This window comes from Atta cephalotes (assembly GCF_000143395.1).
Source record: "Atta cephalotes unplaced genomic scaffold scaffold00008, whole genome shotgun sequence".
Classification (NCBI taxonomy): Eukaryota; Metazoa; Arthropoda; class Insecta; order Hymenoptera; family Formicidae; genus Atta; species Atta cephalotes.
This window is the reverse complement of record NW_012130072.1, coordinates 493,442-516,517: the sequence shown is the minus strand read 5'-3', so window position 1 is coordinate 516,517 and position 23,076 is coordinate 493,442. Positions and strand designations below refer to the sequence as shown.

Sequence of the window (23,076 nt, the reverse complement as noted above, 5' to 3'; positions counted from 1 at the left end):
GAGAGAGAGAGAGAGAGAGAGAGAGAGAGAGAGAGAGAGAGAGAGAGAGAGAGAGAGAGAGAAGAGTGAGAGAGGAAATGAGAGAGAGAAAATGACAATGTATACAAGCATACTCGAATACGTACGCTTAGTTGCGTAAATCCGTGTATACATAAAAAAAATGTGGCGAACGAGAGGAAAGATTTCTCAAATGCCTCTTCTTTTGCTTTCTACTTCGACAAGTAAGTAGCAAAGGAGGATAATAAAGGATTAGATTTGGCAAATTGTTTTTTTTTCGCTTTGAAAGCTATTTTCAAAGGAATTTCTCGTGACCCTTCGAAGATTCGTTACGACAGAATTATACGAATAGAATCGGCGAGACGAGAACTCGTAGTTGTCGAATTCATCGCGAGTTAAATTGAAACGAACAAATGGTTCACCACGGTACTTTACGCTCATTTATATTTTCTTTGAGCTTACATATACGGAGTTTCGCGATTAAGTATGCAATTGACAATTGACAGTCATCTCAATCCCTCCCAGGGTGAATTCATTTCGCTACGCATGTGAAAATAAGTTTAGAGATCTTCATGTTGAATAATTAGCAGTCTCATCCTATGTATCGTATAATCGAGAGATCAAGCGGCCGTGAGCAGTACGTATTTAGCAGTAAAAGACAAGAAAAAAAAATATATATGACGGATAAGCGGAACCTGGGAATTATTAACGATATTCGTAGCATGTGTATTGTATTTCGGGTGTGATCGATATGTTGTCTGAGTTCCCGAACTATATTGTTACGTTTGCGCCTATTAGTATCATTCCTCTTCAAATGAACGACATTATTATTATTATTATATTTATTACGATTATTATAAGTAATGCTCTCTAACGCGATATTACATTGTGATAATGTGAGACTTGTTTCTAGTCCGGTTCTAGCTCTTCTAATCTCGTTATAATTATTCTATCAGTACAATTCTCAGTCCAATTCCCTGGCCCTTCTCCCCTCTCCTTCCCTCCCCCTTGTCCCCGACCGTTTGATTTATCAAACAATTCGACGCGTCGCGAGATGCGTAGATCTCGCGTATAGAAAGGTGCATCCTCTGTGCAACAAATACAGTATACAATCCGTAAATATGAGGTCAATGTTGATTTGTTTAAATAAATGTAAGTTTGAAAACCCATCGTGGTATTTTATTCACGCGAAGCACGGAATGGTCATTTACGTCTCGCATCCACGTATTAATTGATCTACTCTTTAAGTAATTATATATATATATCTATAATTTTCTCTAACTTGAATAATATTTGAAATATACATACTATATATTCGCATTATATTTAAAAAAACGAATTTAATAAATTTAAACTTTTTTATGAAATTGTAAATTGTGTGAACAACTACAGGGATACAATATAATTAAACTTGATAATAATACATTCTAACTTAGAGTATTTATCTAATCGATTGTCGCAACAGTTTGCCACAATTAAAAATTACTAATAAAAATAAAATATTTTTTTTATATTCAGAACAGTGAAAGTAAAGCTCTCTTTACAATCAAGTTTAAAATATAAATATGAATTTATGACTAAAAATCGAATTTACGAATGATTAGGATCACTTGAAGCTACAAATGCTTCGAAATATTTTTTAATTGATCAATTAGTAAAATTCTTTCTTTCAATTGATCAATTAAAAGCTTCGAAGCATTTGAAGAGATCACATCATAGATATATGGAGAATATCTTGGATATTCTCGAAAAAGTTTCACTGAAATTATTCCACGTTTTGGAACATTTCAGCAAAATTGCTGAAAATTTGCTGAAATTTCACTGAAAGTGAATTTTTCAGCTAACATACTGAAAAATCATTGAAATCCAACCGAAATTTCTCTGAAATTCTTGCTGAAATTTGTCTAAAAATTTTGCTAAAATTTTTCTGAAATTTTATCAAATTTTATCAAAAATGAATTTTTCAGCTAAAAATCGCTGAAATTAAACTGAAACTTTTTTAAAATGCTGAAATTGTGTTGAAAAGTAGTTAGTTCAAAACGTAGAATAATTTCAGCAACATTTTTCCGCCAAAGTAGAAACCAATGAAATAGATCATATAAATGTAATTTGTCTGACTATCTTTAGCGTTTTCTCTTGGCTGCGCTATCGCCCACTAATGGCAACACTCAGACAGTGTACCGTGTTTCAATGGTCGGCGATAAGCGAACTCATTCGTATCGTATTTCCTTGACTACGGTATAGTGCAAATTTTATGCACAAAGTAGAATTTTGCTACACCATCTCAAAGAGACGGTGTAGTATCCATATAGAACAGCACAGAAAGATTGCAGAAACATTGCAGAATAATTTCATTGAAACATTGCAATATTGCATGGTGATTGCGAAACATTGCTAAATCATTGCTGCAAGATTCCAATAATGTTAAGATGTCCGTTTTTTGTTATATTGCAACGAAATGTTCCAGCAATATTGCAATGTAATGTATTTGAATAAATTTCTTACGAAGACTCTAAAATAAAAACCATTTTCTGTACATATATCTCACTAACTTTAATTTTTTTACAAATCGCATTTCTAGTAATATGTGCTTTCTATAAATCAATTTTTTTCATGATAAAACCTTAAAATATTCCAATAAGTATAGTATTAATTTTGAAGGTAAATTTTGAAAAATAAATTTATTCCTAAGGATAAAGCATGTATGTATGTGCCCCGAACAAACTACAAATATTACCCACATTAACATAATAATACAGTCGCTTAGTGAATTAATCATGGATTAAGTTAATCGCAGTGATTCTTTTTAATTCGAAGCCACTCTGAATCAATTGAAATCGATTAAAAAATGATAGCATGAAATTTATCAATAAAGTTCGGGTTTATTCTTGCGTTCATCAGACATACAAATACATCATCGATTACATAATTAATGAATTAATAAACGATTTCGATAAATCGTTTTTTAGCAGCTTAATTATTTATCTGATAAAGATGCATTGATACCAAATTCGATATTATACAATTCGATATTATACATATTTAAAATAAATATAAAACTTAATGGCCGTCGAATAATAGAATTAATACATTTTTTAATTTAAATATATTAATTATTATATCATAAACGGTTGTTAAACTAAAAAACTGTACTACATAAATATTAGAAAAAAATTATATTTTTATATTATTATTGTAACAATTAAAGAATTACAGTTTTGCAACGTTTCTGGAATACTACAGGCATATTACTGACATTTTGCGTATTGTTAATTTACATCTCTACAATGTTATATTGGAATCTGCAATATTGCAACATTGCAGCAATATTGCTTCAATCTGCTGTATGGGGTGTGACATTTAAAATTTGAAAATGGAAGTCAAGCGAGAACAGGATTTTAGCGCAATAATGATGTAGTGTACATCATAGTGTGCACCACTCCAGTGTAGTGTAACTGAGTGTAGTGTAGCACTTACATGTAATGCAATGCGAGATATTGCACCCAGTGTATTCCAAAAGAAAACGCTATTTGTATTCAATTTGTATTCAATTTTGTATTCAAACGCTATTTGTGTCCAATCGATTTTTATATCTCGTTCATTCAGCTCCTTGACGGATGTATAATCGATCGAACTGCATACGATCGATAAAGTAAGTCGCAGTAGTCGATAAAACAGTTTACTAATTAAACATATACTTATCGTTGATAAAAACGATTTCTCTCTTACAATCGATAACTTTCATTGTTTACAATTTCAATAGCGCGATATGTCAAAATGGCTGATCTGAATAAGGAGCTGAACGAATATCTCCTCAGTAACAAAAATGAAAAACAATATAAAATCGCCATTCCATCGGTAGCGATATCGAAAGCGAACTTTGGCAAATGGTTCAGAAAAAGTACCGACGAGACGGAGGAGAACGCAGGATGGGTCCAAAAATCGCAAAGAGAATGTTGTCCTGCTATGGTACGGCATTGTCTCATAACCTTAACAACTCGACAAATGTTTGCACTGATGTTGACTAAATTCTTAAAAATTCTGATTAACTCAAAAAATATTAATGCAAAGCAGTAATGTCAAACTTAAACATTAAAAGTTTAAGGCATTGTCTCTCTAAATTCATTTTCAATCAAACGATTAATCTGTCAAGTAAATATCTGTAGTATTTTGTAAATGTAAAACTCGATTTTTTTATCATATTATAAACATGGGAAAAAAATTAGACTAGTGCCAACAAATTATATGATAGAAATTAGTGCTCTGATAAATTTTACTGAATTAATCGCTGATTAATTTGAATTTAGTCAAACTTTATTTGTGATATATGTAATATTGTAGCTGATATTTTTTACGTTCCTGTAATTGAAATATTTTTGTATTTCTATAGGAAAATTGTGAAATCAAATTTAATCAACATTTATTTATGTAAATTTGTTAAAAATCATCCATTGTTATCAATAAAAACATCTATTTCTTATCAATATATTTAAAAATATAAATAAATAAATATAAATTAAATAGATTAGAAAACTTTATGCTATAATTCTTGTTGAATAAAATCTATATCAATGACTTTGAATATTGGACCTTTTTATAAAAGATTTTTTTACTTTGTTAGACGAGAACACAAAGACTCATATCTTTCGCTGTGTGTTTTCTTCTGGGCTTATTATGCTTTTGTCTATCAGCGATTTATATTCCTGTATTATTACTTAAAGCAAGAAAATTTGCTCTCCTTTATTCCTTAGGAAGTCTCTTCTTTCTAATGAGGTACATATATAAATATTTAAAAAATAATACGAGATATATCTATGAATATATATATGAGAAGAATATTATATTTCTAATAAAAGATTTCTTCTAGCTTTTGTTTTTTGTGGGGATCAAGTTATATGAAATCATTATTCCTAGCTGAGAAGAAGTACTTTACCATATTGTACTTTGCAACATTAACAGGCACACTTTACTTTGCTCTGCATTTGCAATCGACTCCTTTGACAATATTATGTGCTATTTTACAGTTGATAGCTACATTGTCCTTTTTAATAAGTCATATACCAGGAGGTACAACTGGCCTTATGTTCTTTACAAGAGTGTTTAGATCGTCTGTAAAATCAAGTTTACCTGTGTGAAAGATGATATTACTGTGCTTAGGATATATTTTGCTGTTTTATAATAATAAAAAGAAAAACAATATCTCCATCTTTTGGAAATTTTTTTAAAGCATCACATAAAATTTATATTGAGAAAAATATGGATATTAAATGAATTATCATTTATTTAATATCTAGTTATTAAAATTAATACAGAGAAAACTAATTTGAATTCGTTTTCATACATTCAACACACAATTTATATACTCTTATACTATGTATAATTTATATGCGTAAAAATGAGGGGGTTACTATATTTTTATTACAATTTATTATTAGTAGAATTTTTTTGATTGAATTGTATTACTTATATTAATAAATACAATTCTGTTTATTAGTATAAGTAAATTGATAATGAAAAAGATAGGGTTAATTCTTGTATATAATGTAATAATTTAAAATATATTTTTATTACTATACATATTTTTTGTTCTATTTTTCTTTTTATATAGAATTTATTTTTGATACTCAATTAGAAAGTTAACAACTAAATTCCAATGTTTGAAGCTAAAGCATGAATTTCAGCTCCAAATATTGAAATTTATTTATTAACTAGTTGAGTATCAAATACAATGTTTATTGACAATTTTCTAACATGAAATAAGACAAAAATTATATTTAATCACCTTAGATTAGAAAACGAATTGTAATTGTTATTTGGATTTTCAAAACCAATTCTTTATTTCCAATATTACGTTGTATCTTAGGATAATTTATATTTTTGATTCTTGTATTCATCACAATAGAATATTTTTCCATTCAAAATCCTGTATCACATGCGGAATAATATTAAGAATTATACTCAGATTTTTTCTTGCTAAACAATTATTCTACTACTAAACTGTCAAGTGCTTCTATCCTTTTTTCTTAGCAAATTTAGTTGCTTTTTTTCGTTTCTTATTTCCTTGTACACATTTTATTTTTAATGACAAATAATTAGGTTCATTTCTGAATCTTTTTAATACATCATCTGTATTTTTAGACTTCAGTGTACGTTTTGTTTTCTTGCCGATATTTACATATCTCTCATTCTTCGATGTACTTGCATAATTTTTATCGATGACAGAATCAAAATCATTGTTTAAAGGAATAAAATCATCTGATTTTTGAGAGATTTGAGAATTTAATATGTTTGTTTGTTCCGTTGAATCTGCTTTATTTTTTATTAATTTTAATTCATTAAAAGACTGATTCTCTTCTATATTTTCGGATATTAGTAAATATTTTTCTTTCTTTCCGATATTTACATATTTCTCATTCTTCGATATAATTGCACAATTTTTATCATTGACAGTATCAGGATCACTGTCTGAAGAAATAAAGTTATCTGATAGTGTTTGAGAGAGTTGAGAACTTTTGTTGATTGTTGGTGGTAAGAAAACTCTTTCATCTCGTGAAGATCTGTATTTATACACATCTGCAAATACTGCAACAGATTTTTCTGGCTTAGAAATATTTGGCTTTGTATCAGAATCCTTATCTGTGATTTCTGTTTTACATATTGCGCTTTTATCAGGTACTTCATCTGGTTTATAACATTGAAGCAAGCATTCTGGTAACTCGAAGTCTTTAAAAGCTTCTGTTATCGATTTGTATATTGGATAGCAAACATTATTTGGACATTGCATTACCTCTTGCTGTAAGAAATAATAAATCTCTAAGAAATATCTACAAAAATATGTTTAAAATGATAAAATATTAATATGTTACCTTTAAAGCAAGAACTCTTGAGGGAAATCCTTTTTCTTTTATGATTGTTCTCAACATAGGCAGCATTAGAACAGGTATTTTTTTGTTTATTGCCATGGAAATAATATGTTTTATTAATATAAGCGGGTCAGTATTAGCATCTAATAAGATGCTACATATATTATCCTTTTCTAAGGCTCGAGTCACTTCATTAATACCTATAACCATGAATTTCCTAAAATTTATAAATCAGATAAAATAGCTAAATTTTAAATTATTTACAACTATATAATAAATACAAAGGGTACTTACAGTATATCTGGTTTTGGAGGTGCCTCTTCTAACATTTTTTTTCTAACTAATGCACGATCTTTTTTTGTTAGGTTTTTAAGTATATCCTTAGGGATTTTATGATTAGATTTTTTTATTGATGGTAATATCCTATAAAACATTTCCACAATGATTAAAAATGATATTTTTTAAAATTATTTATGTTTTAAATCACATACTTACGTATTTAAGTTTGTCATCAACTCCGGATATTGATCTACATTAACAATTGGCCTAAAAAAGCATTTTGCAAAAATAAGTACAAACTGCAATCATCTTTAGTAAAATGTTAGCTTCAACAATGTTTATAAATAAATGTTCATCTTTGATTAAATATTTAATACTGTTACATCAAATTATTAAAACAGATGGAAAATGCTCCAAAATTAATATCATGTGAAAATACCAGAAATTCTGAGTAGGTTGTGCCAAAATATTCCGCAAACCCTTGATAGGCCCAGTTTTAGCTGATAAGCTGTGCCTCTGCTGCTTTTTTGTTAATACAGGTGTAGTCATGTTTATGTTTATGTAATACTTGTTAATATTCCTCAAAAAAATACAGGGTTTATTTCGATCGGTTGATCACCTTTAGTTTTCTCTTGAGGTTATAATACTTCATTATTCAAATTCTAATATATTTTTACTTTCCAATTTTTCTTATCTTTTATATCTTTCTTATCTTTTATATTCTTTCTTTTAAAAAGTCTGAAAGTCAATTAATTTCGTCGAATTTTGCTAAAATTTTGCAATACTCGACTACTCGACCGAAGCACATTCACTTTGCACTTCATTTGTGGTGCAGTCAGTGCAGAAACATACATACAGACTACTATAATTTTGTCTCGTAAAAGAAGTATTTTGTTTGATACTTTTTTGACTTATTTTCTACGAAAGTAAAAAAGCTGTTAAAGAACCAAATCTTGTAATTGACTTTTTAAAACCGATTTATTTAAAATAATAAATAAAATTATTTGCAATCCAGATGAGAGCGAGAAGTGATAGAGATTTCATTTGCTATTATAAAAGTGCTTCTGCAAATACAACAATATCTCGAAAATAGTCGAGAATAATCTTAATATCTTGATTTTTTAAATAAATATAATGTGAAAGTTTGGTTGAACCTCTTTCAAGGAATACAAAAGATTGGAGAAACAAATTGAATTCGTTTATAAAATAAGATATTTGAAATGTTACTTTCAAGATAGGTTAAGACAATATTTTTAAATAATAATGTAAGTTGTTTGATATGATGTAAGATAGATAAAATATGTATAATACATAAAATATGTATTTTTGGGAATTAGTTTAGTTCTCTCACCTCCAATATTGATAAAATTAGATATTTTAAAATAATAGCTGTACCTCTTTAAATTACCTATCTTTTATATTTATTTCTTTAATAATAAATGAATGTTTGTTCATCAATAATGTTTCATGTTTTATATATAATCTTCGATATTTTGCTTTCAGATAAAATTTCATCGTGCATATACTGTTAAAATTTTTGTGGCGATAATTATCGATTACAGGATGAGTAAAAACGTAGATGTTTTATCGGAAGAGATTGATGAATTAATGTTACGTAAATTAGAACTAATAGAAGAAAAAGTTCATGGAAATATTCAAATGGAAACATTGCTGAAGGATGGTCACATTGAGCTGGCAAAAGCAAAATATATTCGTGGAAAGGAAAATATCAGTATGTTACAAGTTCCAAATAATGAAGATACAGTGACATCCTTGTTTGATTTAGAGACTAAAACAATAAATGAAGATAATGATATGATTGAGCCATGTTTTGACATCAGTTTTAAAAAATTAAGCGATGACGCAGATGGACCGAAAGATCCTATAAAATGGTTTGGTGTATTGGTTCCACAAAACTTGAAAAACAGTCAGAAGCGTTTTCAGGAATCCATCTATCTTGCTGCAAAGATAGCAAATACACAGGCAGAGCTTATTTCCGTACTCTCCAAGCTTAAAACATTATGTATTGAAAAAGATAGTTCATGTTCTCCAAATGATATTTAAGAAAGTTTTTTTAATAATTTCTAAAAACCTTTGTTTATTGCCTGTTTTTCTGTTATATATCTAATTAAAATTTAACATCTATAGAAGTAATGAATACTAAGTTACGTACAAATTGGATTCATGATAATAATTAAGTATTTTGATTAAAAAAATTATCAAAGCCTTTAAATGCTAGAGCAGAACATTAAGATCCAACTGTTTAAAGGCTTTGATTTCTATAGTTTGTATTATTACACACACATACACACACACACACACACGATCCTATAATATATTAATTTTTTAAATATATGTATAACATGTTAGATATTAAAATTATACACACCAGTTATAAAATATCTATTCTAATGTATATAAATATATGTAAAATTGACTAGATTTAATATATATCGAATTTTGTTTATATATAATTATATATATTTTTTATTTTCTTTCCTATATACAACACTATCATATTGACGTTCTAAGAATCATATTACTAAAAAATGTTTAAGATATTTATCAGAAGAATAATAAAAATATACTGAATTTCATTATATTAATATAATTATAAGCGTGTACATTTAAATCTCTTAATCAGATATAAAAAAAAATCTGAATTTGTTTATGAAGTAAAAAATATAATTTATTAAAATATATATATCAATTAATTAGAAATTAGAATTTAATTAGACAAAATAAACTAAAATCAGATTTATCTAAATGATTAAATTATAATCAATATAATTTGCAATCAGAACAAAAAGATTATAATTATTTGATCGATTAGAAATTAAAATCTTGAGGGTTGGCAGCATCATGAAATCATGGTGGAAATAATTCGCATTTTCTCCAGCAGAGGTCGTCTCTATCAACTTAACGGTTAGAAAAGGGGCGATTTTCAAAACTCCGAACTCCGACGGGCGTCGCGTACCATGTTATCTGTATGATTTCAACCGCTCGAATATTTCATTGAATCTATTAAACTGTTTGTGTGTACTATCAGGGAGAACTAGTTACTATTGATCACGACAGATTGCTGAATGTTACAGGCCGATAACATGTCAGCAGAGTGATAGTTCACGGAAGAAACAACAAAAAAGTATAAGAATGATGTCGTTGTCACTTTTAGCAACTTACGACGAGCTGGTGAGATGTACAAACGTCTTGCTAAATGGGGCCTGCGAAGAAGGTTCGTTAATAATCATATATGATCGATATTATTGCAGCTATTATTTATTTCCTTGCGATAACCTTAATCGACTTTTCTAAAATAATTATAAAATTTGTTTGCTACACTGGACTACACTGAAACTTTTTCGTTTAGCGAATTTAAATCTGTATACCTATTTCATTTTAAAAACGGTGTACATAATTAAGCTGTAAAAAGAAATCTATTATAGATACACGTAGATATAAATGTATTGTTTCAACATTGCTTTATATAGAATTCCTACGATTCGCTTTAAATCAAGAGGAGATGAGACAGAAATGGCTGGCATCAGTGCAAGAATGTCAACGACTTCATTCAGCTTTGGATAAGGCTCATGCTGAAATCGCAGGTCTTGAGAGAAAATTGCGTCACGCAAGAAGAAATTTGGAAGAAGAGAATCGTAAACGTCGTGATGTCGAGGATCATAGAGATTATTTAGTAACTGATACTTCTTTTATTTCTAAGAATACTTTAACTTTTTTAAATCAACTATTCATATTTACATCTTTTTCAGAAGGAACAAATTGATACAGCCAGAGATTTACTGTTTAATGATAGAGGGAAAAATCTGAATCATGAAACTAGAGAGAAATTACAGTTTCTTAATAATACTTCAATGAATCAACGTCAAAGTAACACACATATTCAAGATGTACCGATTGACAAGTAAATATAATCTCAATTTATACTCAAAGATACATTGGATTGTATGACAATGTTATATTATTCATATTATTTTAGACTTAACACAATAGCGGAATTGAATTCCACTGGCTCATTATTGAGTGACCTTAATTGTTTATCAAGATCAGATGATGACTTTGAGACCAGTGCTATTTTGCAAAATCAGAAAAGGCGAGAATGGAAAGAGCATCGCCCCAGTAGTGAATATTCCAAGAAACCTCATCGCAGTACATTGCACAAAGCTACAGAATTAAATTCCTCTGATAAAATAGTAGCGACTACTACTGTAGTTATGCCAAAGGATGGTACAATTACTGCATCATCCACGATCGAGGCTATACCTGGTGATGAAAATGCTGATCCCCAGATTCTCCTGCATAATTCACGCAAACGACGTAAAAGTAGTACAGAACACAATAAATCAAAATTATCGCATTTAGATGTAAACAAAATGCCAATTGATACAGCAGTACGTTACTAAATCATATAATTTAATTGCTTTACATTTAAAGTGTATGTCTATAATTAATAGGAGGAATGATTTTTTTTATTTTTAGCCATCAGCACCAAAGGCTGATATTCTTACATCAACTTCAGATTCGGAGGACGTTTATAAACCAAGTCCAAATATTGGTGGCTATACCATGAATTTAAAAATGTCTAGAAGTCATCATTTTGTAGCAAAAACTATACTTAGGCCGGAAATCTGCACACATTGTGGGAAAAAGTAATGTTATTCAACTACTACATGAACATATTAAAAAGCTTGTAATTAATTTCATAAGATTTGCTATGGATAAGAAAAAAAATCTTAATGTCTTTTCATTTACTAATAGAATTCGATTTGGAAATACGCTACAAAAATGCAGAGATTGTAGAGCTACAGCTCATACAGAGTGTAAAAGTTTAGTACCACTACCATGTGTTCCAACAGGAAATACACCTACATTACGTGGTATACCTGTGAGTATCGTTATTATAATTTCTACGTCAAAACATTTTTCGTCAATATCTTCACTAAATGCTATTTTCATGTATAGGGTACTATAGCTGATTACACACCTATAACACCACCAATGGTACCTTCCATAGTAGTTCACTGCATTAACGAAGTTGAATTACGCGGAATGAACGAGCAGGGATTATACAGAGTGAACGGAGCAAAAGTAGAGGTCAAATGTCTCCTGGAGAAGTTTTTGAAAGGCAAAGGCGCTCCAAATCTTTCTAACGTCGATATTACGACCATCTGTTCTACCTTAAAAGATTTTCTTAGGTATGTCACCCGAAATATATTCTAAAAGGGGATGCAATATATACATATATATATATTTGAATTCATATTTTATAGAAACTTACGTGAACCGTTGATCACTGTCGGTTTGTTGGGAGACTTTATACGTGCGACACAAAAGACGGATAAACAGGATGCTGACGCCGCTCTTTATCAAGCAATATCAGAATTGCCACAACCAAATCGCGATACTTTAGCCTTTTTGATATTACATTTACAGAGAGTATCGAGTAGTGCTGAATGTAAGATGCCTATTAGTAATCTCGCCAAGGTCTTTGGACCAACTTTAGTCGGTTACATTTCCAAGGAACCATCTATCAGTGATATTCAGCATCAAGTTGCGGTAAGAAAAATTTTTAAATGCACCATTATGACTGATACTGAAATATAACGTAATATATTTCACGTTCTAGATAGTAGAGAGTTTACTTCAAATTCCATCCGATTATTGGGCAACTTATGTAAACCCTACAAATTCGAATTGCACTTCTACCCCAAAACCGGGAGAATTGAAACATACGCCATCCACGGAATCACTTCTCAAGCGTAGTATCTCTCGCGGTTTCTTCACTCCTGTCGCTTCTAGGTGAGTATCGCACAAATAATAATTGCTATATATTTTCCTTATTTTATATTTCATATTTTATATTTTGTATTTACAGCCGCACTTTTATGAGGAGAAACAAGAAATACTTTGCTACACCGCCATCTAGAATAGGATACTAATATATAAGCAAGTTTATACATTTGTTATATTATAACAATTTATACACAGAATTGTTTGGCCTAATATTTAACATGCTTATATGTATTCTTTTGTAAATATACTAAAATAAATGCAATAAACATCTTGATTTATATTTATATCTTAAAGCAAATCAATAATCTAATTTAATTTTAATCTTAATCTAATTTAATTATTAAATTACAACACTTTCCCTCTTTTAAATTAATTAATAAGTACTCCTTAGAAGGAATTAATTAATTTATTTTAATATGTAAATTTAATATTTATATGTCCAATCTCATAAGATTTTTTTTAACACATGTAATAATTATTTTAAGCTTTTATTTTATTACTGATATTTAAATAAAATCAACACAAAATCTAATTAATATTTCAAATAAATAGTTAATATTGTTATTCAATTTATTCGCACTAACATCTATGTATGTATTATATATGTTCACTGTGTCATAGGTTAGAAGCAGACTGCAGAGCGGCAGATGGCGCATTATTTGAGGTTGGCATCGACATTGTAAACTTAAATTGCGAATATTATGATCGTATGAATTTACGTTCGCATATTTGTATGTAGAAATTTCATAACGAAATTTGATTTCTCTGAAGTTCAAAGATAATTGTTATTTTTAAAGTTACAAATATATAGCAAAATGAGCGTGCGTTCTTTATTAAGGTTCAGCTCCACCATCAGAAATGTTAATTTTGACAAATGCAGATTTTACTGCAGCAGAAATATATTGAAGCTTCACGAAAGGGGCATGTACGAGGATATATTTCCCGATACTAGTACGTAAGTATACTGAATTATTTTTTCTGTTACTTAATGTTATAAAAATTTTTATAATGCGTTGTCTCTTAATATTTATATCAATTTATATATCTTATATATTTTTTTAATAGAAATGAAATAGTAGATTTACTGAACAAATCATCCCAATGTGTTTATGCTGGCTTTGATCCAACAGCAGACAGTTTACATATTGGCAATTTACTCATTCTGATGAATCTTTTACATTGGCAGAGAGCAGGACATCAAGTTATAGCTCTAGTTGGTGGAGCTACTGGTTTAATAGGTGATCCTAGTCATAGAAAATCTGAACGCATTGAAATAGAAAGATATGTAATTGAAGAAAACATCAAGTCTATTACAAAGAACATAGAGACCATATTTAATAATCATAGATATTATTTTTGGAAAAATAAGAAAACGGCACTGAAGCCTCTAATTATAGTAAACAATTTGGATTGGTATGCAAATGTAAATATCATTGAATTTATCAAAAATATTGGAAAGTATTTTCGAATGGGTACAATGTTGGGTAGATCTTCTGTCCAAGCAAGATTAAATTCTGAGACAGGGATGAGTTTCACTGAATTCACATATCAAATATTCCAAGCATATGATTGGCTTCAATTGATGAAAAATTACAAGTGTCGCTTCCAAATTGGTGGTAGTGATCAGATGGGTAATATTATGTCTGGATACGACCTGATCACGAAAAGTATGCGAAAAGAAGTTTATGGTATAACGTTACCGCTCATAACAGCTGAAGGTGGAAAGAAATTTGGGAAGTCTCTTTTGAATGCAGTATGGTTGTCTCCAATAAAATCCTCAAGCTTTCAACTGTATCAATATTTCATCAGAGCTAAAGACTCCGATGTTGAAAAATTCTTAAAACTATTCACATTTATACCGTTGAATAAAATTACTGAAATTGTGAAGAATCATATAAATAATCCAGAACAGCGAAGAGCACAGAAATTATTAGCGGAGCAAGTTACACTTTTAGTACATGGAGGTAATTTTTATAAAAAATTATGTCATTTTGTTGTTATTTATTACATACTGTAATTTTTTTTTCAGAGGATGGACTATTGGCTGCAAAGCGTGCATCTGCAGCATTGTATGATAAATCAATTGAATCATTTGTAAGATTAAATGCATCGGAACTAACAGATGTGTTTGAAGGCGCAACTATAGTAGATGTCTTATCTGAACCAGGAATTACCATATACGAGCTAATAAAAAAAGTAAAATGCTTTAAAACTGATCATGATGCTGAACGAATCATAACAGCAGGTGGATTTTATGTAAATTATCAAAAAATTACTAATTTAAATGAGGTAATTGTACCTGGCATTCATATACTAAGCAATAATCTATCATTGCTGAGAGTTGGTAAAAAGACGTATCATATAGTTCGATGGCAATAAGATCATATAAAAACATATATACAGTTGTACAATAAACAATATTTTAATACTCTAAAAGTTCATATAATGATTATAAATGCAACAATCTCCTCTTTTAATACACACGAATATATATTGTTATGGAAAACTTTTATTAGATAATTTACAATAAACTATATATGTATATACAATATAAATATTTTTATATTCCTCGCTTTGTTCATATGTACAAAATGTATTTACATTTTGTGATTTTCCTAATTATTATATATATCCCACATAGATATGTAACCATCTTTGCCAGTCGCTGCCATTAAACATTTAGTATCGTAGGCCTCGACTTTACATTGTGAATAAACAATGTCATATACACTTGCTTTATGTTCTTTTAATATCGCAAGTGGACGTAATTTTTTCCAAGAGAACAACATCATACGTCCGTCCCAACATCCAACCGTGACAATTTTTTTATCTGGTCTTACAGAAAGAATGGATATGCCATTAACATGCTCCAAAGATCTCATATATTTGTGAGATAAAGTATGATTCGGCAACATCTCGAAAATCTAAAAATTTGTAAACATAATTTATCAACACCAAACTCATATATCTTTTTAGACAGAGTTATGAAAATCAATTTTTTGTAATGTACCTCCAATTTCTCTGACGCACTGCCAAGGATGCCTTGCATCAACGAAGCATCAAAATCGAAAGTCATTGGATATTGTTCCACAGTAAGAGAACTAAGAACATCATTCTTTCTCATATCCCATAATAATAGTTGCCCACCCTCGTAAGCAACTAGAACGAAACCATTCACATCCATCAATGATTTCATTGCCATTACAGTACCTAATTTATTACTATAGGACAGTTTGGATGGATCTAATGTCGATTCTAGTTTGAATGTTTTTAATGATAATGTTCTTACTACAGAACAGTCAAATGGAATCAGTACTGCATCGTTCTCGGGTAATAATTGAGATCTGTGATACAAAATATTCATGTTAATTTTAACAGACTTATTTATTAATATACTTATAACAGATTTATTTGTTACATACCTGCAAAAACTGCAATATTCATAATTGATGCTTTTGTCTAGTATCCAGTTTGATTCATTCATTTTGTACACATCAATTATTCCATGTCTTCGTTGCACTATTAAGTCAGTCTTGTTAGTTATGTGTAAATTAAAACATGGACTACATCCATCTGATAATTGATATTTTATCCTGTTTGTCTACAACATAAAAAGAATTAAATTCTTTTTAACAAATTTCAATGTTTTTTCTGCATGTTTATGTTAAGAATAGAATATTCTTCTCTCATGTTGTATGAATTTTTATTAAATAATTCTCTGAGCTGATACCAAAATCTGTAACACAGTTATACTGATACTAAGTGTGTCAGATCCCTTTAATATTGTCGATTAAAAGACACTAATTTTAATTTCAAAGAATCAAAATAATTTCTATAAAAAAGAATGAATACTAAATTTATTTTAATAAAAATAATCTAAATTTGCAGATGTAACATAAACAAAGTTGAATTGACAGTACCGAAAGATTAAATCTAATTATTTAAAAAATTATTTAAATTGTTATAATTAAAAAAAAACAAGTATTTACCTTTAAATCCCAAATGTGTATTATGCCTTTTCCATCACCAGCATAGAGATGCTCGACATCAGAGTTAATCGAAAACAATAAACTATGCACATTTTCATCCATGTCGCCACGCAATAGAAATTTTGGATCCGGAGGTCTCGACATTGTTGCAATCTTGTTTTTTTTATTAAAATATACAAAATCCAAGAGAGTCTATAATATATCCGACATATCAAGATAATGCATCTATACGCAATATATAGGTTATCTCATCATTGTTCTGATGACAAAAAGTTTCTCAATCCGCTCTTGAATCATCACACGAAAATATAAAATAAAGTCGACTCTTTCTCCGCGTTATTCTTTGTTTTCTTCTGTCGCAATCCACTAATTACTTATTGTATTTGAATTTCAGAATACTTATCAGAGCGCTGTAAATAACTGTAACTATAGAGAGTGTAGAGGTGTAGACTGGTGTAGAGTCGTCACTTGAAACTGTTAAAGCAATCAAAAAGACAACTTTATGAATATTATATCGAGAAAATAAAGGAAACATCTTCTTTGATTAAAAAATGACTTTGTGATAACGAAGAATGTTTTACTAACATAAAACTGTTTTCTGTAACATCACTGTTCAACAAAATGCAGGATTTGTATTCTTTTAGTGCTGCAACATCAGCGATTATTATTTTGCTTGTCGCATTTATTGTGATTGTGTTTAATAGGTAAATAACATTTGTCAATAATGTATATGAATTCACATATGTGAAATTATTCTTAATTTTTTTATAGCATTCTGTGGGTGTTCATTGTGGTTAGTATTTACGTGATTGCCAGTTTTTATGCTGTTCAGTTAGTACAATATGTTGACAGTTTACTGACGAGGTATAATATTATAAATGAACAACGCGTTTATGGTTTGCTGACGAGATTCAATATTATAAGTGACAAGTTTATTGTAAGATATGAAATTAAGGATTCATGTAGCGTCTGCAGCAAGAATACTTGCAAAAGGCATAAATTGTTGCCGCATTCGACCAAAGTCAAAGTACCAAAAGACTTTGATTATGCATTAGAGCAAGTAATTAATAATTAATTATACATTTATGCATAATTTACTGTCACATTCTGTATTTGTTAGCAAAAGGTATATAAATCTGTTATCTTGTAGCTTCTGGAAGAGTTACTCCAAATGTATGTCCATACTTGGTACTCGGATATTTCAGCTAATGAAGCTTTCATACAACAACTACGTTTAGCTATAACAACAGCAGCAAAGAATATTACCATTCGATTATTACGTGCAGACACAGCAACTCTCGTTTTTGATGGCCTGATTCCCGTGGCCATACAACACGCTCAAGATTGGAAAGCATTACTCAAAATGCCCATATCTGAAGTTGAAATGCCCCAAGATTACATCGGGAGTTGTTTGAGTTCTAAAATTCATCCAGCTGCGTATTCAAGAGAAGCTGAGTTGAATTATTTACGGGGTCTAGTCACTGCACTGTTACCACATTTATTACCTGCCATACATGTCTCAACAAATAATAAAGTAATGATATGTTCTTTCAAAATTCTAGCTTTTATTATGTAGCATGTATATTTATGAATTTGAAAGATTATGTAGACACAAGCTTCTTTTAATTTATATGTGATGACTTTTAGGTAATACTTCGAGAAATTTTGGCAAATTGGGTGCTATTGCCAGCAATTGATGCACTAGCAGATCCAGAAAATATAAATATGCTAGTGACATTATCCACTCATCGTGAGACTACTCTATCTAACACTGCAGAGACTATTACTGTACCAATACTCCAATCCTGGGTGACACTTCCAGCAATGCATTCACATATCACACACAGTTGCTTCAAACCATCTTTAAATGAAATTTTAAATGATCCTGAACTGTTATATATGTTTATGCAACACATCAAAGAATCAGGACCTATGAATCTTCTTCAATTTTGTTTAGATATTGGTATATACATTAAATTTTTGATATAATTTAATATAAAATTTTTTAATACAATAATATATGTAATATATATTATATATACATATTATATATATATTATAATTTATTTTATTTACTTTTAGATGATCTCAGCAAACGTATGTTAAATCCAGAAATGTCGACTACTGCTGAAAAAAATTTATACATAGATGTTCGGAATATGCACACGGTATACCTTGATCCTGATGGTTCAGAATATTTATATTTACCATTGCATATATCAAAAGGCATACGACAAAGTAATTTATAAATTTATAAAAATAAATAATTTCAATTTCAAAAAAAATATATCTACATACATATACATGTTTATTTCCAGTATTAGAAGGTGGACCAGAAAAAATTCAAGAACTACGAACATCACGACCCTTTTATCAAGCTCATCAAGAAGCATATGCACTCTTAGAAAGTACTTGTTTGCCATCATTCCATCATAGTTATCAAGTAAATGACATTTTATCTTTATTTTTCTTCCCCTATTACATTCTATTTAAAATTTTGAATACATTAAATATTAATCCTTAATATATTAAATCTTTAATAGTGAAATTTTAGATTCTAATAATAAGTATTTATGTGCTGTATGTTTTAGTTATATAAACTCTTGTGTGGTCATTTGTCTGAACAAACAAAACCTACTACAGCAGCTAAGTAAGCTCCTAAAATGTACACACATCCATATTTCTAAATTCTTTAGAAATGTTATTTTTGAACACTTTAATTTTGCTATTTTCATGATCACTTATTTTTTTAATTGTATATATAAGTTGTACAACTATACTTACTATATTATAGTTTATATGTATGAAATAGAACAAATGGCAATTTCTTAAGACTGTTTTTCAATGAATATAAATAAAATAGACACTATATATATTTTATAAATTTAAACATAATTTACATATGCTAGTTTTCAATAAAATTTTAATAATTATAATAATTGTATGAATACATATATTTGATTATAGTGTGAGAGGAGGTACATCTACTCCTCCTATGCGATTCAATAATCAAGTGGGCAAGGTCGATGGCGTTTTACGTACGACTGCAATCGATGGTACTCCGTTTCAATTACAAGACGTCTATCCAGTTGAAGAAGTAGATTGCACATCTCGAGCATATAACGAAATCAAAGGCTTCGGCGATAAGAGTAATCGCGACTTAACAACGTGGCGAGTTGCTGTTCCTCATGTAGACGGCGGTGGCACGCAACCAATTTACATGATTGCCATTCATAGCGTTGCGGAAGCTAAATCGTGGACAGTCTTGCGACAAGATCAAGATTTTTATACGTTGCGAACACGGCTTATCGAATTCCATGGTGACAAGGAGTTAAATGATTCACCATTACCGTCGCGCAAAAATCCACACTTGCCCCTCGCAACCCCTAATCGTCAACGTTACGAGGAGTTTCTGCAGAAGTTGCTGTCTAAACCGATGTTAAGAAGTAGCGAACTCCTTTACACCTTTCTTACGACGCCGAACTTGAAACCGTACTTCGCGAATTATAGCACGCCCGACATTGGCATCCTTTACCAGAGCATGGCTTATAGATTGCGGAAGGAGAAGGGACAGCATCTCGATAAATTCATGAGTACTTTCTTAGCTTCTACATACACGAAGTATGAACACATGGATATGGGTGTCGAGCCATCGAGCGAGCATCTCTCTGAAATGGAGAGCAAAGGAAGAAAGCTGATAGATGACGTATTCGGCAATAATCTAGATCTACCAGTTACTTTCCAAAATTTTCCGTGCAGTTTACCACAGCGTGATCACATGAAAGGTGCAAGTTTGTGCATTATAGAAGCTCGTAAGTTATCTTTTTTATATTATATGCGTTCATGATTATCTATGATTGTTGAAAATAATGTTATTATGTTACAGTCGATAGTCTACTAAGTTTACCTTCGATTATTTCACGACTCTTCTGGATGTTGGCCTTTTTATTGCGTAAAAGAATAGACCCTTATGTAAACGCAATATTCTACAACACTTTAGTTAAGCTTCTAAGTGGTGGTCGCGCTTCCATCGTTGTTAAGCTTCTACATGCGAAAATAGTGGGTAAGAATTATATGAGAGACTTTCCCTCGCAAGGAAAATGTCGAAGTTATTACGAAACGGCGAAAGAGGGACTACATTCTTTATGGTGGTTAATGATATTCCCCAGGCCTTGGAACAATCTGATGAATTCTCTCTTAGATCCTTTACAAAACGCACCATTCAATAAACATCTAGCATATCTTTTACTAGATCATCTCCTAGTGAATCTTTTCCCAGAAGTGACTGCATAACATCAGGATCGTTTTTTGACGACCATAAAAATAAATATTGTATATAGTGTTAATTCTCTATAAAATTTACGTACATACGTTTCTTCTTGTACATGTAACATAATAACTTTGTAAATAAAAATTCTTATTGAGCTCTATCAAAAAGTATTACATATAAAACCGTACATATAAAACCGAAAGCGATAATAATAAATATTCTTGCACGCGATAAAAAAAAATAATAAACGTAATACGTAAATAATAAAATTCACTATGATAGCAGATAAATCATTGGAATAGATGATTTTTGCACGATAACACATTTTTGCATGATAAAAAATAATGGTATGCGTAATAAGTAAAATTCATTGTAATGAGTCATATATTTAAATAAACCGCGTTCTCCATCACGTGATGTCTAATCGGTAAAAACCATGTTCATTGTATTCTGATAGATTGGTAGACGATAAGATCATTCTCTTCTGTAAATTTGATCGCCTGTTAAAAATATAGATACGATGCTTTCTTTGACGATTTTTGTTGAACAGTAGTAATATAATATAAAAAGGTAGCAAATATCTTTAATTTATGAATTTTATGCTTATATATATTTATATTATATATATTATATTATACATATTTTATTATATATATTTATGGTATAATATACATGATACAAAATATTTATGTAATTTACTTTTATCGATTAAAATTATTTTATGTACAAATTCTTATAGTTTGCAAAACAACTGATAATCTCAAAATAATTCAAACATTGTATGCAGATAAAGTTTCAAGGATTTTCCAAAAGTTAATAATATTGATAATATATGTAATGTTATCGAGAGTGAACCATATCATTACGTAATAATTTTTAATAAATACTCTAATGTGTAAAAACGTAATAATTGTTTTGTATCAGAAAAAGTATAAAGTTCTTTATATCACGTGAAATTTTTATTCGCTAAGATTTGAATTTATGGCAACACTTTCATTGACCTCCTTCCAATTTCCATATCTATATATTCTCGAAATTGATAACTACTAAGTGACAATTGCAACATTCTAGAATATGACTTTACGTTTGCTTTTCGGTAATACATTCGTCTTTTATTATCGTGAAAAAACAATTGTAAAGTCACGGTAACGTGACTTCCGTCTCCAGTATAATCGCTAAAACTGATTGCCCAAGAATTCTCCGGGAAGCCCCGGATTGATTTCGGTTCTCCGAAAAGACGTCGAGAATGAACGACGGAATAGGATTGGGGACCACCGTTCGCAGGCAAGCGAGTGAAAAGCGGAACGATGTGAGGGGAGAGTAGAGCGAGTGCAAAGAATGATGAGGGGAAAGAGGACACAGCAGCGGCAGACTGGCTGGTGGAGCAAGTCCGAAGAAATGTGAGCGAGGGACGATGACGTGTTCAGCGAGAGGAACAAGGACGAGGAAGTTTGCACAGGAACGTCGCTGCGATGAACCTTGCAGGGGAGGTGTAAGTTCTTGTTATCTCCATGTTTTACACAGCACGGAGATTTAATAATGGATTTGTATATTTTTAATAAATAAAATAAGATAGAATTTATTCACTTTAGCATACGTAAACCAAAAAAGGGCATTTAATGAATAATATATAAATCAATAAATTCTTGTGAATTAGATTAAGTAGAATGTTTCATCACCGTCGCTCGATTCAGATGGTTTCCGTAACAGTTACTTCAGTGTGATTTTTAACTAGGGAATGTACAATAAATAGACTTGCTTATTTCGATTTATTGTATTATTCAATATGTGATATTTTGCGATGATGTATATATATGTGTATATATATATATATATATATATATATATATATATATATATATATATA

General features: G+C 30.0%; 7 protein-coding genes across 7 annotated transcripts; 5 read left to right on the top strand and 2 right to left on the bottom strand.

The window, feature by feature from the left end:
- The first annotated feature begins 3,774 nt into the window (after positions 1-3,774).
- On the top strand, positions 3,775-5,132 carry LOC105627068 (protein transport protein SFT2). The gene is made up of 3 exons (XM_012208347.1): positions 3,775-3,966; positions 4,619-4,770; positions 4,865-5,132. Exons 1-3 carry the CDS (start codon positions 3,775-3,777, stop codon positions 5,130-5,132), a joined length of 612 nt encoding a protein of 203 aa, XP_012063737.1.
- An 875-nt stretch (positions 5,133-6,007) lies between these two features.
- LOC105627069 lies at positions 6,008-7,688 on the bottom strand. The gene is made up of 5 exons (XM_012208348.1): positions 7,579-7,688; positions 7,356-7,406; positions 7,155-7,283; positions 6,864-7,077; positions 6,008-6,790 (listed from the first exon to the last, which is right to left on the bottom strand). Exons 1-5 carry the CDS (start codon positions 7,686-7,688, stop codon positions 6,008-6,010), a joined length of 1,287 nt encoding a protein of 428 aa, XP_012063738.1.
- A 1,014-nt stretch (positions 7,689-8,702) lies between these two features.
- LOC105627314 (coiled-coil domain-containing protein 115-like) lies at positions 8,703-9,203 on the top strand. The gene has a single exon (XM_012208600.1). The coding sequence runs from the start codon at positions 8,703-8,705 to the stop codon at positions 9,201-9,203; it is 501 nt and encodes a 166-aa protein (XP_012063990.1).
- A 1,089-nt stretch (positions 9,204-10,292) lies between these two features.
- On the top strand, positions 10,293-13,096 carry LOC105627067 (rac GTPase-activating protein 1-like). Its single transcript, XM_012208346.1, has 10 exons — positions 10,293-10,374; positions 10,631-10,833; positions 10,910-11,061; positions 11,137-11,548; positions 11,637-11,806; positions 11,916-12,042; positions 12,120-12,352; positions 12,428-12,713; positions 12,784-12,956; positions 13,033-13,096. The coding sequence occupies exons 1-10, from the start codon at positions 10,293-10,295 to the stop codon at positions 13,094-13,096; spliced, it is 1,902 nt and encodes a 633-aa protein (XP_012063736.1).
- Positions 13,097-13,765: 669 nt separating this feature from the next.
- On the top strand, positions 13,766-15,329 carry LOC105627313 (tyrosine--tRNA ligase, mitochondrial). The gene is made up of 3 exons (XM_012208599.1): positions 13,766-13,905; positions 14,016-14,914; positions 14,980-15,329. The coding sequence occupies exons 1-3, from the start codon at positions 13,766-13,768 to the stop codon at positions 15,327-15,329; spliced, it is 1,389 nt and encodes a 462-aa protein (XP_012063989.1).
- Positions 15,330-15,441: 112 nt separating this feature from the next.
- On the bottom strand, positions 15,442-17,083 carry LOC105627065 (guanine nucleotide-binding protein subunit beta-like protein 1). Its single transcript, XM_012208344.1, has 4 exons — positions 16,940-17,083; positions 16,373-16,551; positions 15,961-16,294; positions 15,442-15,874 (listed from the first exon to the last, which is right to left on the bottom strand). Exons 1-4 carry the CDS (start codon positions 17,081-17,083, stop codon positions 15,566-15,568), a joined length of 966 nt encoding a protein of 321 aa, XP_012063734.1. The 3' UTR covers positions 15,442-15,565.
- Positions 17,084-17,560: 477 nt separating this feature from the next.
- Positions 17,561-21,232, top strand: LOC105627066 (sorting nexin-14-like). Its single transcript, XM_012208345.1, has 10 exons — positions 17,561-17,643; positions 17,711-17,803; positions 17,849-17,999; positions 18,090-18,473; positions 18,587-18,902; positions 19,022-19,177; positions 19,258-19,382; positions 19,531-19,589; positions 19,907-20,751; positions 20,826-21,232. Exons 1-10 carry the CDS (start codon positions 17,561-17,563, stop codon positions 21,230-21,232), a joined length of 2,619 nt encoding a protein of 872 aa, XP_012063735.1.
- The last annotated feature ends 1,844 nt before the right edge of the window (positions 21,233-23,076 follow it).

Coding starts and splice junctions, on each gene's coding strand:
- LOC105627068 (XM_012208347.1), top strand. CDS start 3,775: ATGGCTGATCTGAATAAGGAGCTGAACGAATATCTCCTCAGTAACAAA. Junction 3,967..4,618: donor GAGAATGTTGTCCTGCTATG/GTACGGCATTGT, acceptor TTACTTTGTTAG/ACGAGAACACAAAGACTCAT. Junction 4,771..4,864: donor AGTCTCTTCTTTCTAATGAG/GTACATATATAA, acceptor GATTTCTTCTAG/CTTTTGTTTTTTGTGGGGAT.
- LOC105627069 (XM_012208348.1), bottom strand. CDS start 7,688: ATGACTACACCTGTATTAACAAAAAAGCAGCAGAGGCACAGCTTATCA. Junction 7,407..7,578: donor CAACCTACTCAGAATTTCTG/GTATTTTCACAT, acceptor ATGCTTTTTTAG/GCCAATTGTTAATGTAGATC. Junction 7,284..7,355: donor TTGATGACAAACTTAAATAC/GTAAGTATGTGA, acceptor AATGTTTTATAG/GATATTACCATCAATAAAAA.
- LOC105627314 (XM_012208600.1), top strand. CDS start 8,703: ATGAGTAAAAACGTAGATGTTTTATCGGAAGAGATTGATGAATTAATG.
- LOC105627067 (XM_012208346.1), top strand. CDS start 10,293: ATGATGTCGTTGTCACTTTTAGCAACTTACGACGAGCTGGTGAGATGT. Junction 11,807..11,915: donor TGCACACATTGTGGGAAAAA/GTAATGTTATTC, acceptor ATTTACTAATAG/AATTCGATTTGGAAATACGC. Junction 12,714..12,783: donor ATATTCAGCATCAAGTTGCG/GTAAGAAAAATT, acceptor TTCACGTTCTAG/ATAGTAGAGAGTTTACTTCA.
- LOC105627313 (XM_012208599.1), top strand. CDS start 13,766: ATGAGCGTGCGTTCTTTATTAAGGTTCAGCTCCACCATCAGAAATGTT. Junction 13,906..14,015: donor ATATTTCCCGATACTAGTAC/GTAAGTATACTG, acceptor TTTTTTTAATAG/AAATGAAATAGTAGATTTAC. Junction 14,915..14,979: donor TACACTTTTAGTACATGGAG/GTAATTTTTATA, acceptor TTTTTTTTTCAG/AGGATGGACTATTGGCTGCA.
- LOC105627065 (XM_012208344.1), bottom strand. CDS start 17,083: ATGTCGAGACCTCCGGATCCAAAATTTCTATTGCGTGGCGACATGGAT. Junction 16,295..16,372: donor GAATATTGCAGTTTTTGCAG/GTATGTAACAAA, acceptor TTTGTATCACAG/ATCTCAATTATTACCCGAGA. Junction 15,875..15,960: donor GTGCGTCAGAGAAATTGGAG/GTACATTACAAA, acceptor ACAAATTTTTAG/ATTTTCGAGATGTTGCCGAA.
- LOC105627066 (XM_012208345.1), top strand. CDS start 17,561: ATGCAGGATTTGTATTCTTTTAGTGCTGCAACATCAGCGATTATTATT. Junction 17,804..17,848: donor GTTGACAGTTTACTGACGAG/GTATAATATTAT, acceptor TTTGCTGACGAG/ATTCAATATTATAAGTGACA. Junction 19,590..19,906: donor AAACCTACTACAGCAGCTAA/GTAAGCTCCTAA, acceptor ATTTGATTATAG/TGTGAGAGGAGGTACATCTA.